This window comes from Xyrauchen texanus, chromosome 36 (genome assembly GCF_025860055.1).
Source record: "Xyrauchen texanus isolate HMW12.3.18 chromosome 36, RBS_HiC_50CHRs, whole genome shotgun sequence".
NCBI lineage: Eukaryota > Metazoa > Chordata > Actinopteri > Cypriniformes > Catostomidae > Xyrauchen > Xyrauchen texanus.
This window is the reverse complement of record NC_068311.1, coordinates 20,295,496-20,312,845: the sequence shown is the minus strand read 5'-3', so window position 1 is coordinate 20,312,845 and position 17,350 is coordinate 20,295,496. Positions and strand designations below refer to the sequence as shown.

At 40.0% G+C, this 17,350-nt stretch overlaps 1 protein-coding gene across 1 annotated transcript in view; it reads left to right on the top strand.

Annotated features, from left to right (window-relative positions):
- Positions 1–17,350, top strand: part of LOC127629922 (transcription elongation factor SPT5) — a 41,882-nt gene that overhangs the window by 1,455 nt on the left and 23,077 nt on the right. The window contains exons 3-16 of the mRNA XM_052107236.1: positions 3,836–3,995; positions 4,122–4,187; positions 5,293–5,304; positions 5,915–5,984; positions 6,088–6,156; positions 12,315–12,380; positions 12,476–12,506; positions 12,593–12,661; positions 13,005–13,256; positions 13,431–13,520; positions 13,600–13,670; positions 13,767–13,872; positions 13,983–14,076; positions 14,181–14,317. Of these exons, the coding sequence (XP_051963196.1) occupies positions 3,836–3,995; positions 4,122–4,187; positions 5,293–5,304; positions 5,915–5,984; positions 6,088–6,156; positions 12,315–12,380; positions 12,476–12,506; positions 12,593–12,661; positions 13,005–13,256; positions 13,431–13,520; positions 13,600–13,670; positions 13,767–13,872; positions 13,983–14,076; positions 14,181–14,317 (1,293 nt within the window). The remainder of the gene's footprint in view (positions 1–3,835; positions 3,996–4,121; positions 4,188–5,292; positions 5,305–5,914; positions 5,985–6,087; positions 6,157–12,314; positions 12,381–12,475; positions 12,507–12,592; positions 12,662–13,004; positions 13,257–13,430; positions 13,521–13,599; positions 13,671–13,766; positions 13,873–13,982; positions 14,077–14,180; positions 14,318–17,350) is intronic.

Here is a 17,350-nt window from a genome sequence, read left to right as displayed (position 1 = left end):
AATGCGAGCAACTGTTGGCAGCCAGTGTAGTTAAAAGAAAAGAGGCATGAAATGCGCTCTCTTGGGCTCTTTAAAGACCAGTCGTTCCACCACATTCTGGATCAATAGCAGAAGTCTGATTGAACATGCAGGAAGGCCTTTCAGAAGAGCATTGCATTAGTCCAGTCTGAAAAAAAAACCAAGGACCTGGTCAAGGAGTTGTTTAGCATGCTCAGATAGAAAAGGTCTGATCTTCCTAATGTTGTAGAAAGCAAAATCTGCAAGATCATGCTCTTCATGCAGTGTGGTCTGGGAAGTTCAACTGATTGTCAAACACAACATCAGGATTTCTGGCTCTCCTGGATGGATCGATAAAGAGTTTAGTTGAATGGTGAAATTGTGATGAACCACTGGGCTCGCTGGAATCACAAGAAGCTTCGTTTTTGCAGGGTTGAGATGGAGGTGGTGTTCTTTCGTAAAATCTGGAATGTCTCCCAGGCAAGCTGAGAATGTGCAGCTACCTTAAGAGTGTCAGACTGTAATGAGAGGGAGAGTTGTGTTATCGGCATAGCAATAATAGGAAAGCCATGTGCCTGAATGACAGATCCCATGATGACATGTATAGGAAGAAGAGGAGAGGCCCAAGCACTGAACCCTGAGGTACCCCAGTAGCTAGTTGGTGAGATTGTGACACCATTCCCCTCTAAGGCACACCTTCAGTTAGGTAAGACTCAAACCAGTGGAGCACGGTTCCTGTGATTAGGGCTGGGTATCGAGTTCGATACATATTAGACACCGACTGAATTGCCTCTAAACAATCGAGTATCGAAAAATTTTGTCGTTCGGTACCAAATTTCGATACCTGAGTGGTTAATCTCGTCAATGTCAGTGATAAGCATGTAGCATGCTAGATGTGCCCAAATCTAAAAGTGCCGGTGATTGGCTGTGTTTAGGCATCAAGGAAAAACACTAGTATCAGAAAATGGTTTGAGTTCCAAGGCTGAGAATGTTATAAGTAACATTGCTAACACTGTTGTACATTACAGAGAAATACTAAACCAAAATAATTAGCCTTTAAAATATAATTTTACAAGCGCATGCACGAAATGAGCCGCAGCGACACCGGGAAAAGCGGTAATGATTTTGAATGTGTCGGAAAAACCGGCAAGTGACTGTCTGAACATTTTGTTCATTTATAGAGAGAAATGCACCATCGGGTTGAGCAAACGGACGATGATCTCTGGATCAATGATGGTCAGAGTGATCGCCAATAGCTGATGCCTTTGACCATGTCATGACGATATTTGGCTCGTTTTCCCATTAATCTATTAAATTATTATTATACTATTATTATTATCAAATTAATATTACAAATAATTTGCCTGTAGACACAGACACGTGTTTGAAGAAACACACTTTCTTATATTATTAAGTACAGATGACAGAAAAGACGTATATGGGCATATATGACGCGCTGATACAGAGGCGTGCAGTCTCGTGGAACACGTGCATCTAAGGATCTCACACTTTGTTTCTGCCTTCTGATTTGTATTTTTTATGAGTGCTGTAAATATCCTCAGACATCTCAGTTCAGGAGGTGCTTTGCTCTATGGAAATAAAGTGAATTGAACTCAGTTTATTGTGAACAACTCTGCAGCCTGTAAAATACAAACTATATAAAATAATACAAAAGCACGTTCACCTCGAACCATGATTTATATATATGTATATTTAATAATATATATTATTTTATCACTATTTATTAAGTATCGAAAAAAATATTGATTAGGACCCGGTATCGAAGTCAAGGTATCTGTATTGAAACTTTTTGAACGAACAAAGGGCATTTGCACTACCTGTGATGCCCTTTCCCGTGAGGGTTGTCAGTTAAAAGTGGTGGTTTACTGTGTCAAAAACTTTGTTTAAAAACGTAAGTTGTCCTTAAGCCATTTTGCCACAACTTTGGAGGTATGCTTGGGGTCATTGTCCATTTGGAAGACCCATTTGCAACCATGCTTTAATTTCCTGGCTGATGTCTTGAGGTTGCTTCTATATATCCATAAAATTGTCCCTCCTCATTTTCCCATTTATTTTGTGTAGTGCACCAGTCCCTCCTTCAGCGCAGTACTCCCACATCATGAAGCTGCACCCCCATGTTTGGGATAGTGTTCTTTGGCTTGCAAGCCTCACCCTTTTTCCTCCAAACATGATGGTTATTATGGCCAAACGGTTACTTAGGTTACTTCCAGTTTTTCTCCCAATTTAGAATGCCCATTTCCCAATGTGCTCCAAGTCCTCGTGGTGGTGTAGTGACTCGCCTCAATCCAAGTGGCAGAGGACGAATCTCAGCTGCCTCCGCGTCTGAGACATCAATCCGCGCATCTTATCACGTGGCTTGTTGTGCGCTTGCGTGTAGAGGCTTCACGCCATCCACCTCTGGGATTCGAACTCGCGAACTCCAGGGGTGGTAGATGGTTACATTTTTGTTTCATCAGACCAGAGGACATTTCTCCAAAAAGTAAGATCTGTGTCACCATGTGCACTTGCAAACTGTAGTCTGGCTTTTTTATGGCAGTTTTGGAGCACTGTCGACTTCCTTGCTGAGCAGCCTTTCAGATTATGACGTTATAGGACTCGTTTTACTGTGGATATAGATACTTGTCTACCTGTTTCCTCCAGCATCTTCACAAGGTCCTTTGCTGTTGTTCTGGGATTGAATTGCAGTTTTTGCACCAAACTACATTCATCTTTAGGAGACAGAATTCGTCTCCTTCCTGATTGGAATGATGGCTGCATCCCATGATGTTTTACATTGCGTAATATTGTTTGTACAGATGAACGTTGTACCTTCGGCATTTGGAAATTGCTCCCAAGGATGAACCAGACTGTTGGAGGTCCTCAATCTGTTTTCTTGGCTGATTTCTTTTCATTTTCACATGATATCAAGCAAATAGGCACTTCCAATTAGCCTATCATAAGGTAATTGACTAATTGTCTAAAGGCTTGACATCATTTTGTGGACTTTTCCAAGCTGCTTAAAGGCACAGTTAACATAGTGTATGTAAACGTCTACCCACTGGATTTGTGATATAGTCAATTAAAAATGAAACAATCTGTCTGTAAACTATTTTTGGAAAAATGTATTGTCATGCACAAAGTAGATGTCTTAAACGACTTACCAAAGCTATAGTTTGGTAAAATGAAATTGTGGAGTGGTTAAATTTTTTTTTTAATGACTTCAACCTAATTGTGTGTAAACGTCTATATTACTATTGACAAGTGATGAATTATGATCTACTATATATTAATTGCTGCTCATACAGTATTTATTAGCCAATTTGACATTGTTTAAATTATTGTGATTCTATTTGTAATGCTTAAAGATGATTGTAAGAGTGCATGTTTTGTTTTGTGAGTTGGAAGCACAGACATTTCAAAATAAATGCCCATGTACATTTCAGGCATGTTTATAATTAAAAGTCCTGTGTTATGAAACAAATCTTAATTGCAGACTTATGTCTGTGCCCGTCACAGAAAGGACAAATGAAGAAAATGTTTTAACATTAAATTTAGCCATCGGTATCCTCAAAATCCATTATCGGTCGACCTCTTCTTGAAATTGCTCTTTGCAAACATAATCTCTAAAATAATTTGTGAGAAAAGTTGTGGAGATTCATAGAAATTCAGTGGTGAAAATGTGTTCGGAACCCTGTACATGCTGTTCAATCATGGATTTTTCTGATACCACAATAACAGATCTGCATGGAAAACTCTTTTATTTCACAGCAGTGAGCATCAAACTGTCAGTGGACAGACTAATCAGTTTAATAATTATGAATGTTTTATTCATTTAAAGGATGAAGAAGAACAGAGGAGTTTAGCTGGCAGTGACAAGGCTGCTGAGGAGGAGGGGGAAGATTTGGAGGATGAGGATGAATATGATGAAGAGGAAGAAGAGGATGATGACCGGCCCAGGAAAAAACCTCGGCACGGTGGCTTCATTTTGGACGAAGCCGGTTAGAAAAATTCCTTACAATATCTTATATATTTATCCAATGTACAACTTTTTTGATAGTGGCACTTTTTTGTTGCATACCTGACAATCTAAAAACTATCCTGTCTTTTGTTCCCTCTTTGACTAGATGTTGATGACGAGTATGAAGATGAAGATCCATGGGAAGATGGGGCTGAAGACATTTTGGAAAAAGGTGAGCAATTATGAAAGGCCCTTTGTGAACACTAATTTGTGCATGTTTTGATGTAATAACAATTCTTAATCTGTGTTACTTATTTGTAAGTTATTTACTGTTCAGATTTCTCATACATTAAATATTTTGGAGAGTAACACCAATTATTACCAAAATCTCTAAAACACTGGGATTAACTTCATTGAATTGTCCCTTTGAATGTAGTACAGAATCATTACTGCTAAAATGAACTATATTATTAAGTATCTGTCCATTTAAACAGGTCTGCTTTAAGTTTTTCAAGTTGTTTTCAAGAGATGTGATATCTGTTGATATGTGGCTGTTATGTGCTGTATATTCATATGCAGTGTTGCTTAAAAGATGTAATTAAATGGAGGCATTTATAGCTGAAATAATAATAAACTGAACTAAATTTGGTGTTCAACATTTTTGAAATTTATGCCAGTTATTTGAATGTATGCTCTGCGCTCATCGATTCTTTATTTCTTGTGCATGCCTCCTTCAGTTAACGGTAAACCAACTCCAGATTTCTCTGCTCTTTGTTTTCTGTATAATTGAACTGATTAATTCTCAGATCATTGTTTCTCATTCGTTAAAATCCATTCCCATATTCTGCACCCCCTCTAACATTTGTCTGTGATTTTTAAAGCTGTTTGGCTAGTTTGCTTGAATTCCCAACAAGGAGTATGGATGGCAAATACATTTTTTATTTATTTATTTTAGTTTCAATATGGATAAAGTTAATTAATGCTGCTGGGCTAGGATTTTTAAGTGCACTAGTAATTGATAGGATAAGGTGTCTCTGTACAGGGGGGGTAATTGAGTACTAGAAAGGAACAAAATATGATTATTTGCCGGAAAATGCTCCTTTGAACACAAAAGAAAACCCTAATGTTTATTTTATAGTATTTGCATCTGCTTATTGTATTGCATCAGCTAACAGTGACATGACATCATCCCATAGTTTCCATCTTTAAAATGTCACATGTGAAAGCCTGTCCATAAGTGGTAATTTTCCTTTCTTTTATTTTTGTTTGCTGTGTGCTCATGATATTTATTATGGTTCATGTTCCTCCCTCCACAAATCAACACTGGATTTGAGCAGAGGAAGCCGAAGGTATGTGTTTAAACTTTCTGCTGTGCATAGATATTCACAATTTTTATGTACCAACTTTCTGTTTTCATAGTTGCATTATGGTGTGATTGTTGCTGTTTTTTTTTAAATCTTTTAACCTTATGTGTTTGTGGGAGGTGTTCGTCTGTTTTTTTCAGGGCTCAACAATTAAGATATTTTCTGCAACAGTAGTTGAAATTTGTACTTGCCCTGACAATATTTCCACTGGCCCAGCACAAAAATGATATATTTTATTTGTATTCACATATTTTTGTTCAGATTTTTTTTTTAAAATAACTGAAAATCATATATCCGTAATATAACTCCGTGGCAGTTATAAATTCTTAAGTCCACTTTTGCTGGAAAACATTGTCATATAGTTCGCATACACACTTTTGACCTATTAAAACTGATGCTTTGAAGACTGTCAAATCATTCTCACAATTTTGACAACTCATTTGTGTCAGTTTGCAAAAGATTATATTCAATTGCAAGTGACAGTTCCATCATCTGGCCTGAAACTCTTTGACCCCTGGCCATACTTATTGTTGAGCCCTGCATTTATTCTTTCGATTTTTGTGATTGAGTTGTTTATTACGTTTCCGTTTGTTAGTTTCCAACATTGACCATGTAGTTCTGGATGAGGATCACTCTGGTTCAAGGAGGTTGCAGAATCTCTGGAGGTGTGACAACTACACTGCATACAATTCACATGGCTATATCTGGACTGAAAAACTAGTGGATAGAGATACTCAAAATAACTGTTGTTCACCTTTTTTCTTTCAGGGACTCACGAGAGGAAGCTCTGGGGGAATACTACATGAGGAAATATGCCAAGTCCTCAGGAGGCGAGCAGTAAGTCAACCAATTTCATGCATGCTTGTGGATTCACATTCTGTTACATAGTGTACAGTATTGTAATGGGATGCAAAGTCTTCTACGTGTTGTTTTAATTTAGTTTAGATTTAGGCTCTGAGCTATGTCTTCAAAATGCTTTTAATCTCCTGTAGCCCGAGCGTGACTGCTGTGTGCGTTTTCCATTCCCCTTTTTGAACTAGTAGCCCTTAAGAAACATGCAAAACAAAATTTATAGGAAAAGCTATAGGACTCTCCCTAATTAGGAAATTACTTTACCTCCAGTGTCCTGTCTGTCTGCACTGGTCTCAGAACAGTTTGAAATGCACTTTATTTTCATCATAACGCCGTATAAACCCTCTGAAAGCAAAATATTCCAGCTTTTGGATGCATCCATTCATTTGCAACACAATAATGCACAGTGAATATAGGATATTTTAAGGAAATTGAGCCTATATTCCACGTAATTGGTCATTGTGTTTTAGGGCTACAACTAACGATTATTTTGATTATCGATTAATCTAACAATTATTAGAATAATTTAGCAAAAAATCAAAAGCATGATAACTTGTGGAGTTGTAAGGGAATATTAAATGTGCAGAGCTGAACTGCAGAATGTCGTCTGATGGCCTCATGGAATTAACCCGTTTGAAATGCATATATAATACTATTTTGTCACGAAAGGTGGAGTTTTGATTATTCAGGGCAAGACAGTCATTCTTGAGTCGGGGGACAAAGCAGGGAAGCTTTTGGCTAGATATATAAAACAGATTCTTTTACTACCATTCCCTCAGTGAAATCTGCTGGTGGTGAACTATTTACCTCAGCCATTGATTATGCTTTTAATAATGCCTTTAAAGAATTCTATCTTGATCTTTATAGTTCCACATCTTCACCTACTGATGAAGATATTAGAAAATTTGTGGAACCATTAGAACTCCCTAAACTGACAACTGAGCAAAAATCCTCTTGATTCTGATATAACTTTGGAGGAGCTTGACGAGGTAATTACTCGACAGGGTTGCCTGCTTTCCGCATTATTGTTCTGTCTTGCCCTGGAATCATTAGCAGCCGCGATAAGAAAGGAAGATGATTTTTCCAGGGGTGGTAGCGGGTAGGTATGGTACATAAGCTTCTGCTTTATGCAGATTATATTTTATTATTTGCCTCCTTTAGAATTATTAATTCCTTTTCCAAGTTCTCAGGATACAAAGTCAATTGGTCTAATTCTGAAGCATTGTCTCTGACAGTGTCTCCTTTCATCCGGGCGCTTTCCAGTGGCCCAAACAGGGAATTAAGTATTTTGGTATTTTATTCCCAGCAAATTTGTCTGATTTTGAGTCTTTTAATAAAAAGATTTTCGAGCGATGTGGATGGTGGGCTTCATTACATTTATCGATGATAGGGAAGGTTAATGTTATTAAAATGAATTGTATTCCAAAACTGCTACAGTATAGGGAAGTCCTTCATTTTGAATGGTAAACGTCCAAGACTACATTTCAACAAATTACATAGATAAATGGACAAAGGTGGGCTAGGCCTACCCAAGATTTTGTTTTATTATTATGTGTTCGGTCTCTGGCATTTGGCTCATTGGTCGCTTCCACCTGAAAGAGCCCCTTCCTGGTTTCGTATTGAACAAGAAGTCCTTGCCCCTATTTCTCCATTGCAAAGCCTTTCTATCATTTCTATCGCATTTGCACTCTGTATGGACAAAAGTGCTGAGTGTTTAATTTTGACATTTATTTGAACACTGCCTCGAGCATATGGCTGAACCCAAAATTATGTATTGATAAGTCCCCGTTCTGAGTGGATCGTGAGGGGGGGTTATTACACAGTGATCTATATGAGAGTGGAGTGTTGAGATCCATTGGTAATTTAGCTCAACATTTTGGGATTCCCAGATCTCAGTTTTTTAGGTATTTACAGTTGCGCCACCTGCTCTGTACTATTTTTGGGAGTAGCATACACCCCACAAAAGCGGCAGATACTTTGGGAGAGGTCATTACTGCTTTAGGAAAAGGTAATGAGGCATCAGTGTATTACTCCCTGCTAATTCAGAGTCTGGGGATGGCGATTTAACATCAATCAAGAGATTATGGGAGAAATCATTTAATTTGGTATTGGAGGAGGGAGTGTGGGCTAGGATTCTAATAAGCATCAAGTCTGTATCTAGAGATGCAAGTGTGCAACTTATACAATTCAAGATTCTACATAGATTCTATTGGACCCCCTCTAGACTGTATAGGCTTGGTCTTAAAGACACACCCACCTGCTGGCATTCCAATCGGAGGATGAAGACATGGCCCGTGTTTTTTGGTGGTGTGCTGAGGAATTTTGGTTGAAGGTACAGAGATTTGGATTTTGTTTTGCTCCAGACTCTTTGTCTTGGGTGATGGGGCGGTCATCAACATAGGTGACAAATACATAAAAGTTTGGGTCCTCACAAGTGCGATGATGGGTAGGCAGATTGTTTTAAGGGGTTGGAAGTCAGTGGGAGCATCCTCAATTCAGGTGTGTTGTGAGGAGATGAGAAGGGTGGGAGCCTTCGAAGAGGTAACATGAAGATGGCTGGGGATATGGGATTCTTTAAATGGGAATACATTTGGGTAGATATTTGATGTTTTTGGGGGCTCTCGGAGTGGGTTTGTGGAGAGAAAGATATAGTTTAGAGTTGTATGTTTATTATATGTGTATATGTGCATGTGTATTTTATATATATATATATATATTAGGGCTGGGTGATAAAACAATATGGATATATATCACGATTAAGAAAATCCACGATAAGCTTTTGAGGAATTTAAAACCAAGCATTTTAGCTTTCTGCAGACAGAAGAAAGTGCAATGTGTAAATGTATATCGTGATAAATATCGATATCGAATAATATGAAAAAAAATGATCGTGATAATATTTTTTTTATTAGGGCCCAAGCCTTGAAAAGGCAAAGGCCCTATTGTTTTCGTTAGAATTATTATTATTAGGGCCCAAACCTTGAAAAGGCGAAGGCCCTATTGTTTTCGTTAGAATTATTATTATTAGGGCCCAAGCCTTGAAAAGGCGAAGGCCCTATTGTTTTCGTTAGGATTATTATTATTATAATTTTTTTTACGACTTTAGGGGCACTTTTGGGGCTCTTAACGTGCTCAAAATCTCTTGAAACTTTGCACACGGGTCAGAACCCGTGGCCATTAGGGCCGGGCTGAAGCTGGTACCCGGGCGTGGCAGGGGGGCTCGACAGCGCCCCCTTGAACAGGGTCTGAAAACTTGGTCTATAAATCAAACACGCTTGCATGTAATAATATGAAACTTGGTACACATATAGATCTCATCGTTTCATATATCCTTCATACTTTTTACCCCAGCCCAACAGGAAATTGTCTATTTAGGGTTAATTGGAAAACGCATGCAATGGAATGTGAAATACTCCTAGAGAATTCCACCAATCGCCACGAAACTCGGTCAGCATGAAGTGAAGACATTGAGGATGAAAAATTGACAGCGGATTTTTGATATCTCGAATGGTTTGACCGTGGCGAGGAAACGAAATGATGGCGCGAAAAGAGAAACAGGAAGTGTGTTATAACTTCCGCATACATTAATTGATCTCGATGAAACTTCAGCAGTGTGTTCGCTGTAACAGGCCGATCGCATGGATGTGACTATTGTGAGTCAAAGTTATAGCGCCACCAAGTGGCAGAAGGAAGTGTTTCACTTTCAAAATGCTTTGAAATCACCCTCTTATTTTTACCCGATTTACTTAAAACTTTAGGTGTATAATGTAAACACACGGCAGATGTAGACGTGTAAAGATTATTGATATCTTCGCTACCTGTTGCCGCGGCAACGCTTCAAACTTGAATATTCTTTTTTGATGCTTTTGAGACTCTTAGCATACTTGAAATTGCATGAAACTCGATACACATCACATTTATTAGCCAGTACACATGTGCAAAGTTTCAGAAACGGGCGTGGTGCAGGGGCTCAGTAGCGCCACCTTTTGACAAAAGTGAGGGGGTTGGTTTACACTTTGACCCACAGTCACAAAACTCAGTAATTTTATTGTTCTCATCGAGCCGGACAACTTTCTAATTTACAGTCATTAGCTCAGACCAACAGAAAGTCAGATATTTTGGTTTGAATGTGGATGTTTTGGAGAATTTTCTCTGCCTCTCCCACTGACCCTACGTCTCTCTGTGTCTGGGGGGAGGGGGATGATTTGGCTGTTGAGTGAGAATGCTTTTATTTTTGTTTTTCAAGGTTTTGGGGCCTTTAACGTGCTCAAACTCTTGAAACTTTGCACACGGGTCAGAACCCGCGGCCATCAGGGCCGGGCCGAAGATGGTACCCGGGCGTGGCAGGGGGGCTCGATAGCGCCCCCTGGAATGGGATTCGAACACTTGTCCATATATCAAACATGCTTGCATGTAATAATATGAAACTCGGTACACTTGTAGATCTCATCGGGCCGAGCAACTTTCGTGCTCTAAGTTTTACGCCAGCCCAACAGGAAGTCGGCTATTATGGGTTGTTTGGAAACACATGCTCTGGAATTATATATATTCCTCCTAGAGAATTAATCCAATCGCCACCAAACTCGGTCAGCATGAAGTCAAGACATTGAGGATGCTACATTGCGGACGGATTTTTGATATCTCGAACGGTTTGGCCGTGGCGAGGAAATTAATTTAGGACTAAAAAAGGACACATAAAGTGTGTTATAACTTAGTTCTATCTACAGTTTCAAAACTCGGCGTGTATATTGTTCTCGTCAAGCCGAACAACTTTCTAATTTACAGTCATTAGCTCCGACCAACAGAAAGTCAGATATTGTGGTTTGAATGTGGATTTCTTGGAATTTTTCTCTCTCTGACAGACAGAGTGGCCCCTCCCGTTCTGTGTTTTTCTCTCTCTCTCTGTCTCTCTCTGACAATGTGCCCCTTGCCAATTCTGTGTGCGTGTGTGTGTGTGGGGAGGGGGAGGGAGCCGGACAACTTTCCAAATTTACAGTCATTAGTCCAACAGAAAGTCTGATATTTTGGTTTGAATGTGGAACTCATTGCAAATGAAACTTTGAAGCTCCAAAAACCTCAAAGGTAGCAAATAGCAAGGAAGTGTGTTATAACTTCTGCATACATTAACTGATCTCGATGAAACTTCAGCAGTGCATTTAATTATAATTACATTAATAAACCTGTACAATGACCTCCAGATAAATACTGGCCTTCTGGATTAACATGTTTAAGTGCTGCAAAAAATATTGACCTATGACATTCAAAATTATTCTACATTTGAATTACCTCATAGATGTGACTATTGTGGTTCACGGTCATAGGCCCTGTCCCAAATGGCACACTTCATATGAATTTTCAGTCTTGTGTACTTATTTCATGTCTCCATTAACTCCATGAGACCGTAGGGTGTGTCATTTTTCATTTTAGGTATCAGAAGGGTGCTTGCGCATACTTTGTGGTTGATAAGTGCCCTCGTTGCGCACTTTTGCAGAGCCCACACTGATGCAAGCTCTACAGCACACATCTTCTCGACGGTCAAAGCGAGGTTACGTTATTGCCCATCGTGCACAGCAACCCTATATGCACGGGGGTGGCGGTGCCACCAGCAACCCTAAAGGCACGGGGGTGGCGGTGCCACCGGCTTGGGCCTGCCATCACTGCTTGCAGCTATATTTATTTATTTATTTTATTCTCTGTTTATGTGTGTATTTATTTAAGACCACTTGGATGTTCTGTTGGGATTCTTGATTAGGGATGGGTAGTAGTGTGAGTTAATGTTGATTCATTGTATATGTTTTGTTTTTCTTTGCTTTGAAAAAATCAATAAAAACATTAATCACAAGAAAAAATGAGGTTTCTTACCAGATCAGTTTTGTTGTCGTTTCTCCCAAAGACAAACTCAGCTGATGTCGGTGCCGTGTTGATTTGTCAGATGACATTGTCTAACATTTTAATGATATCCTAGAGTCTCCTGAACTGAGATCAGTTTGTTTAAAGAAAATCAAATTATGCATGGCCTATAGCTAAACCAAAACGTATTGTCCACGCATGTGGAAGCGGGGTCTCTGGAGGATCAAACAGAATTATAATTTTTTTTTGTTTATGTATTTTTTATTTCTGTTAAATATTTGTTTTATTTACAGTTTCTATGGTGGCTCTGAAGATCTTTCTGATGACATCACCCAGCAACAGTTGCTTCCTGGGGTCAAGTATGTACAATTTGTATTTATTGATCCTTATAAAGAAACTTAAATATGTATTGAAATGACAATTTGTCATGTTTCATTTTTATTTTATTTTACAGGGATCCTAATTTGTGGACTGTTAAATGTAAGGTTAGTACTGGAAATATTTGATGTGTTACTCTTTGGTGATGTGATGAGGTGGCTATATGTTTAATTCTTCTTCTGTTTCAATGTAGATTGGAGAGGAGAGAGCAACTGCCATCTCCCTGATGCGGAAATTCATCGCTTATCAATGCACGGATACAGTATGTTTTTCAACGTCTTCTCTGAGATCAGTGAATTTATGAAACTTATGATCGAGACCCCTGGTGTAGATGTAGAACATAAGCTAAATATCAGAAATAAAAAAAAAAATTTGTTTTATTTATTAGATTTTTTTTTAAATATCAAGATAATTTTTAACGTCCAGCCTTTGTCTCAGACCTTTGGGTCCACTGTACATCTAGATCAATGCTTACCCCCTTAAATCATTTTGTAATGTTCAAATGCTGCATTAATTGAGAAACAGTTTACATTTAAATGTCTTTTTGCAGAATATGTAGTAGATGTTTACTAGTAGTTGTAGTAGTTGTTTTTTTCTCTACACAGCCACTTCAAATCAAATCTGTGGTGGCCCCTGAGCATGTCAAAGGTTATATCTACGTGGAGGCATATAAACAGACCCATGTCAAGGCTGCCATTGAGGGTGTTGGCAATCTTCGCATGGGCTTCTGGAACCAGCAGATGGTGCCTATTAAAGAGATGACAGATGTCCTGAAAGTGGTTAAGGAAGTGACTAACCTTAAGCCCAAGTCTTGGGTTCGTCTTAAGAGAGGCCTTTATAAAGATGACATCGCCCAGGTGGGTACCCTAAAAGAATAGCTTTGTCAAAACTGCCCCTCGTCAAAAAGCATATGTATCCTGAAAGTATTACTAGGTTTACTTGAATTACTTTGATGTTGTTTTCTTTGTGGGTGTAAAAGCATTGTTATGTGTATAGGTGATTTTTGTGTTTTGATTATTTGCCTCTGACAGGTGGATTATGTCGAACCGAGCCAAAATACAATCTCACTGAAAATGATTCCTCGTATTGATTTGGACCGTATCAAAGCAAGGATGAGCATGGTAGGATGCATTATAATGATACAGTAATCAAATGTGATCTTGTAGTGACCTGACCCTGTCTTTGTTGTTCGGTTTGCAGAAAGACTGGTTTGCAAAGAGAAAGAAGTTTAAGAGACCTTCTCAGAGGCTTTTTGATGCTGAAAAGATCCGGTAATGATACAAGTTTTTTTTAACCTATGAGTAAGACTCTGAAAAGACTATGAAAAAGCATGTTTGTAATATTAACATTTGCACTCTGCTCAACAGATCTATTGGTGGTGAGGTCAGCCATGATGGTGATTTCATGATATTTGAAGGCAACCGCTACAGCCGCAAAGGTTTCCTGTTCAAAAGTTTTGCCATGTCAGCTGTGGTAAGTTCCTTTACTCTAATTGATTTAGTTATATTATTTCTAGGCCTGTTTATTTTGTAAAATTATTCCTTATTTGTTCACGACATTCCCTCTTTTGTCTTCTGCTGTAGATCACAGAAGGGGTCAAACCCACATTGTCAGAGCTGGAGAAGTTTGAGGACCAACCAGAGGGTATTGACCTGGAAGTGGTCACAGAGACCACAGGTACAACCCATATCAACAAGCTTGTCTTTGTCCATTTGTTTGATTGTTCAATCCATAGATCTAAGAATACATTTATAGAGAAAATGTTGTTCTTTTATCCACAGGTAAAGAGCGAGAACATAATCTTCAGTCAGGAGACAATGTGGAGGTGTGTGAGGGAGAATTAATCAACCTCCAGGGCAAAATCCTGAGTGTGGATGGCAACAAGATCACCATCATGCCCAAGCATGAGGACCTCAAGGTAAGCAAATTGGCTTGTTTCCAGTGTAAATAGTTAATTTAAGCTTCAGATACTCAAGCAAAGCCTAAATGATCAATCAAGAGGGCCATATTCTACTGTTGGTCAAGATTTCTTACACCAAAAAAATAAATAAACAGATGCTTGTTAGTTTTATATGACCATTTTACATCCTCTCTGGGACCATAAATTAAATGAGCTGGTTTTGCTACTGTACCCTTAAGACTTGTATACTGCCTAGACAAAAATTTGCATTGTTTATATTTGTTGAACCGCCTTTTAGCTTTCATCCATTCGTCGTGCCATTCTTTCGACAACCTTATGCAACATCACAATATTTATTTCTATCCAGTGTTGCATTTTTGGTTGAGATCTTGTATTGATGACAGGAGAGTCAAACCACTCCGTAAAGTCTTGACCAGCACATACCAAAGACTTTCAATGGGGTTAAGGTCAAGACTCTGTGGTGGCCAATTCATCTGTGAATATGATGCTCATGCTCCCTGAACCACTCTTTCACAATTTGAGCCCGATGGGTGATTCTCACGAAATTCAGATTTAGAAGGTGTCCAGCATCGGAATTTTTAAAATGCCCTTAAAGCCAATTTTCTTTTTGCACATATAAGATTAAGGTCTGAACTTACTATAACCATTATTTTTAGAAGATTTAAAATATTTCCTATATAATTATTTAAATTATTTAGATGACGTCCATAAAAAAATTATCATTACCGCAACATGACATTACATTTAAATATATGGTTCAAAATGTGTATTTTTGGCTAATGTTAAAGTAGACTCTTATTACTCATGCTCAAAGCTATGTAAAACTCTGGAGAGATTACTTTTTCATATTTATTATTTTTTGTAATTTCCTTATTTTCTCTCATTACCGAAACATACGTGATGATTTACAATTTATTTTATTTAACTGTTTTACTAAAAGATAACATACAGATTTGTTATGTAGCACACCTTGAATAAGTAGTGTTGTATAATATGTATATACATTTTAAAACAAAATATGATTATCTAATTATTACTTAATTTGTAAAAAAGATACATGTTGCGGTAATGAAAATGCCATTTCGGTAATGAGGATCAATGTTTCAGAAATGAGATTTAGCTCACACATTCACTGTTGACAAAGGGGTTTGATGCCTAACCCTATTTTACATATTTAAAACGCAATATGTCTCTGGCCTCCTCCCAGCTGGACGTGCCTGAAACACCTCCCTAGGGAGGCGGCCAGGGGGCATCCTTACCAGATGCCCAAACCACCTCAACTGACTCCTTTCGACTCAAAGGAGCAGCGGCTCTACTCCGAGCTCCTCACCCTATCTCTAAGGGAGAAGCCCGCCACCCTTCTGAGGAAGCCCATTTCGGCCGCTTGTACTTGCGACCTAGTTCTTTTGGTCATGACACAGCCTTCATGACCATAGGTGAGGGTAGGAAAAAAAATTGACCGGTTGATCGAGAAATTTTTTGCCTTCCGGCTCAGCTCTATTTTCGTGACAACGGTGCGATGGAGCGAGTGCAATGCTGCCCCGATTCTCCGGCCAACCTCCCGCTCCATTGTCCCCTCACTCGTGAGCAAGACCCCGAGGTACTTGAACTCCTTCATTTGGGGCAATACCTCCTTCCCTACCTGGAGTACGCACTCCATCGTTTTCCTGCTGAGAACCATGACCTCAGATTTAGAGGTGCTAATCCTCATCCCAGCCGCTTCACACTCGACTGCCAAGCGATCCAGTGAGAGCTGAAGGTCACGGACTGATGATGACATGAAGACAACATCATCTGCAAAAAGCAGCGATGAGATCCCCAACCCACCGAACCGCACACCTTCCCCACCCCGACTACACCTTGATATCCTGTCCATGAATATCACAAACAGGATTGGTGACAAAGCGCAGCCTTGGCAGAGACCAACCCCCACATGGAATGAACTCGACTTCGTGCCGAGGACCCGGACACAGCTCTCGTTTTGGACGTACAGGGATTGGATCGCCCTAAGAAGGGACCTCACAGTCTCTCCCGGGGGACCCGGTCATACGCCTTCTCCATATCCACAAAACACATGTAGGATGGGCATACTCCCAGGCCCCCTCCAGGATCCTTGCGAGAGTAAAGATCTGGTCCGTTGTTCCACGGCCAGGACGAAAACCGCATTGTTCCTCTTCAATCCGAGGTTCGACAATCGGCTGAACCCTCCTCTCCAGCACCTTGGAGTAAACTTTACCAGGGAGGCTGAGAAGTGTGATACCCCTGTAGTTGGCATACACTCTCTGATCCCCCTTTCTGAAGAGGGTAACCACCCCTCTTGCGTAACAGTTCTGCCACTCCTTAGGCACTGTCCCAGATTTCCACGCAATGTTGAAGAGGCGTGTCATCCATGACACCCCCTCCACATCCAAAGCTTTCAGCATTTCTGGTCGGATCTCATCAATCCCCGGGGCTTTGCCACTGCGGAGTTGTTTGACTACCTCAGTGACCTCCCGCAGGGAAATAGAATCTGATCCCCCATCAGCCTCCGGCTCTGCCTCTAGCATAGAGCCGGTGTTGGGATTTAGAAGTTCTTCAAATTGTTCCTTCCACCGCCCAATAACCTCCTCGGTTGAGGTCAACAGCGTCCCATCTTTGCTGTATACAGCTTGGATGGTTCCCAGTTTCCCCCTCCTAAGGTGGCGGACGGTTTTCTAGAAGCACTTTGGTGCGGACCTAAAGTCCGTCTCCATGGCTTCTCCGAACTTTTCCCACACCCACTGCTTTGCCTCCCTCACGGCTGAGGCCGCAGCCCTTCGGGCCTGTCGGTACCTTGCAACTGCCTCTGGAGACCTCCGGGACAACAAATCCCGGAAGGCCTCTTTCTTCAGTCAGACGGCTTCCCTGACCACCAGTGTCCACCATGGTGTTCGAGGGTTACCACCCCTTGCGGCACCTAAAACCTTGAGGCCACAGCTCTCCACCGCGGCTTCGGCAATGGAAGCTTTGAACATTGCCCACTCCGGTTCAATGTCCCCAACCTCCGCAGGG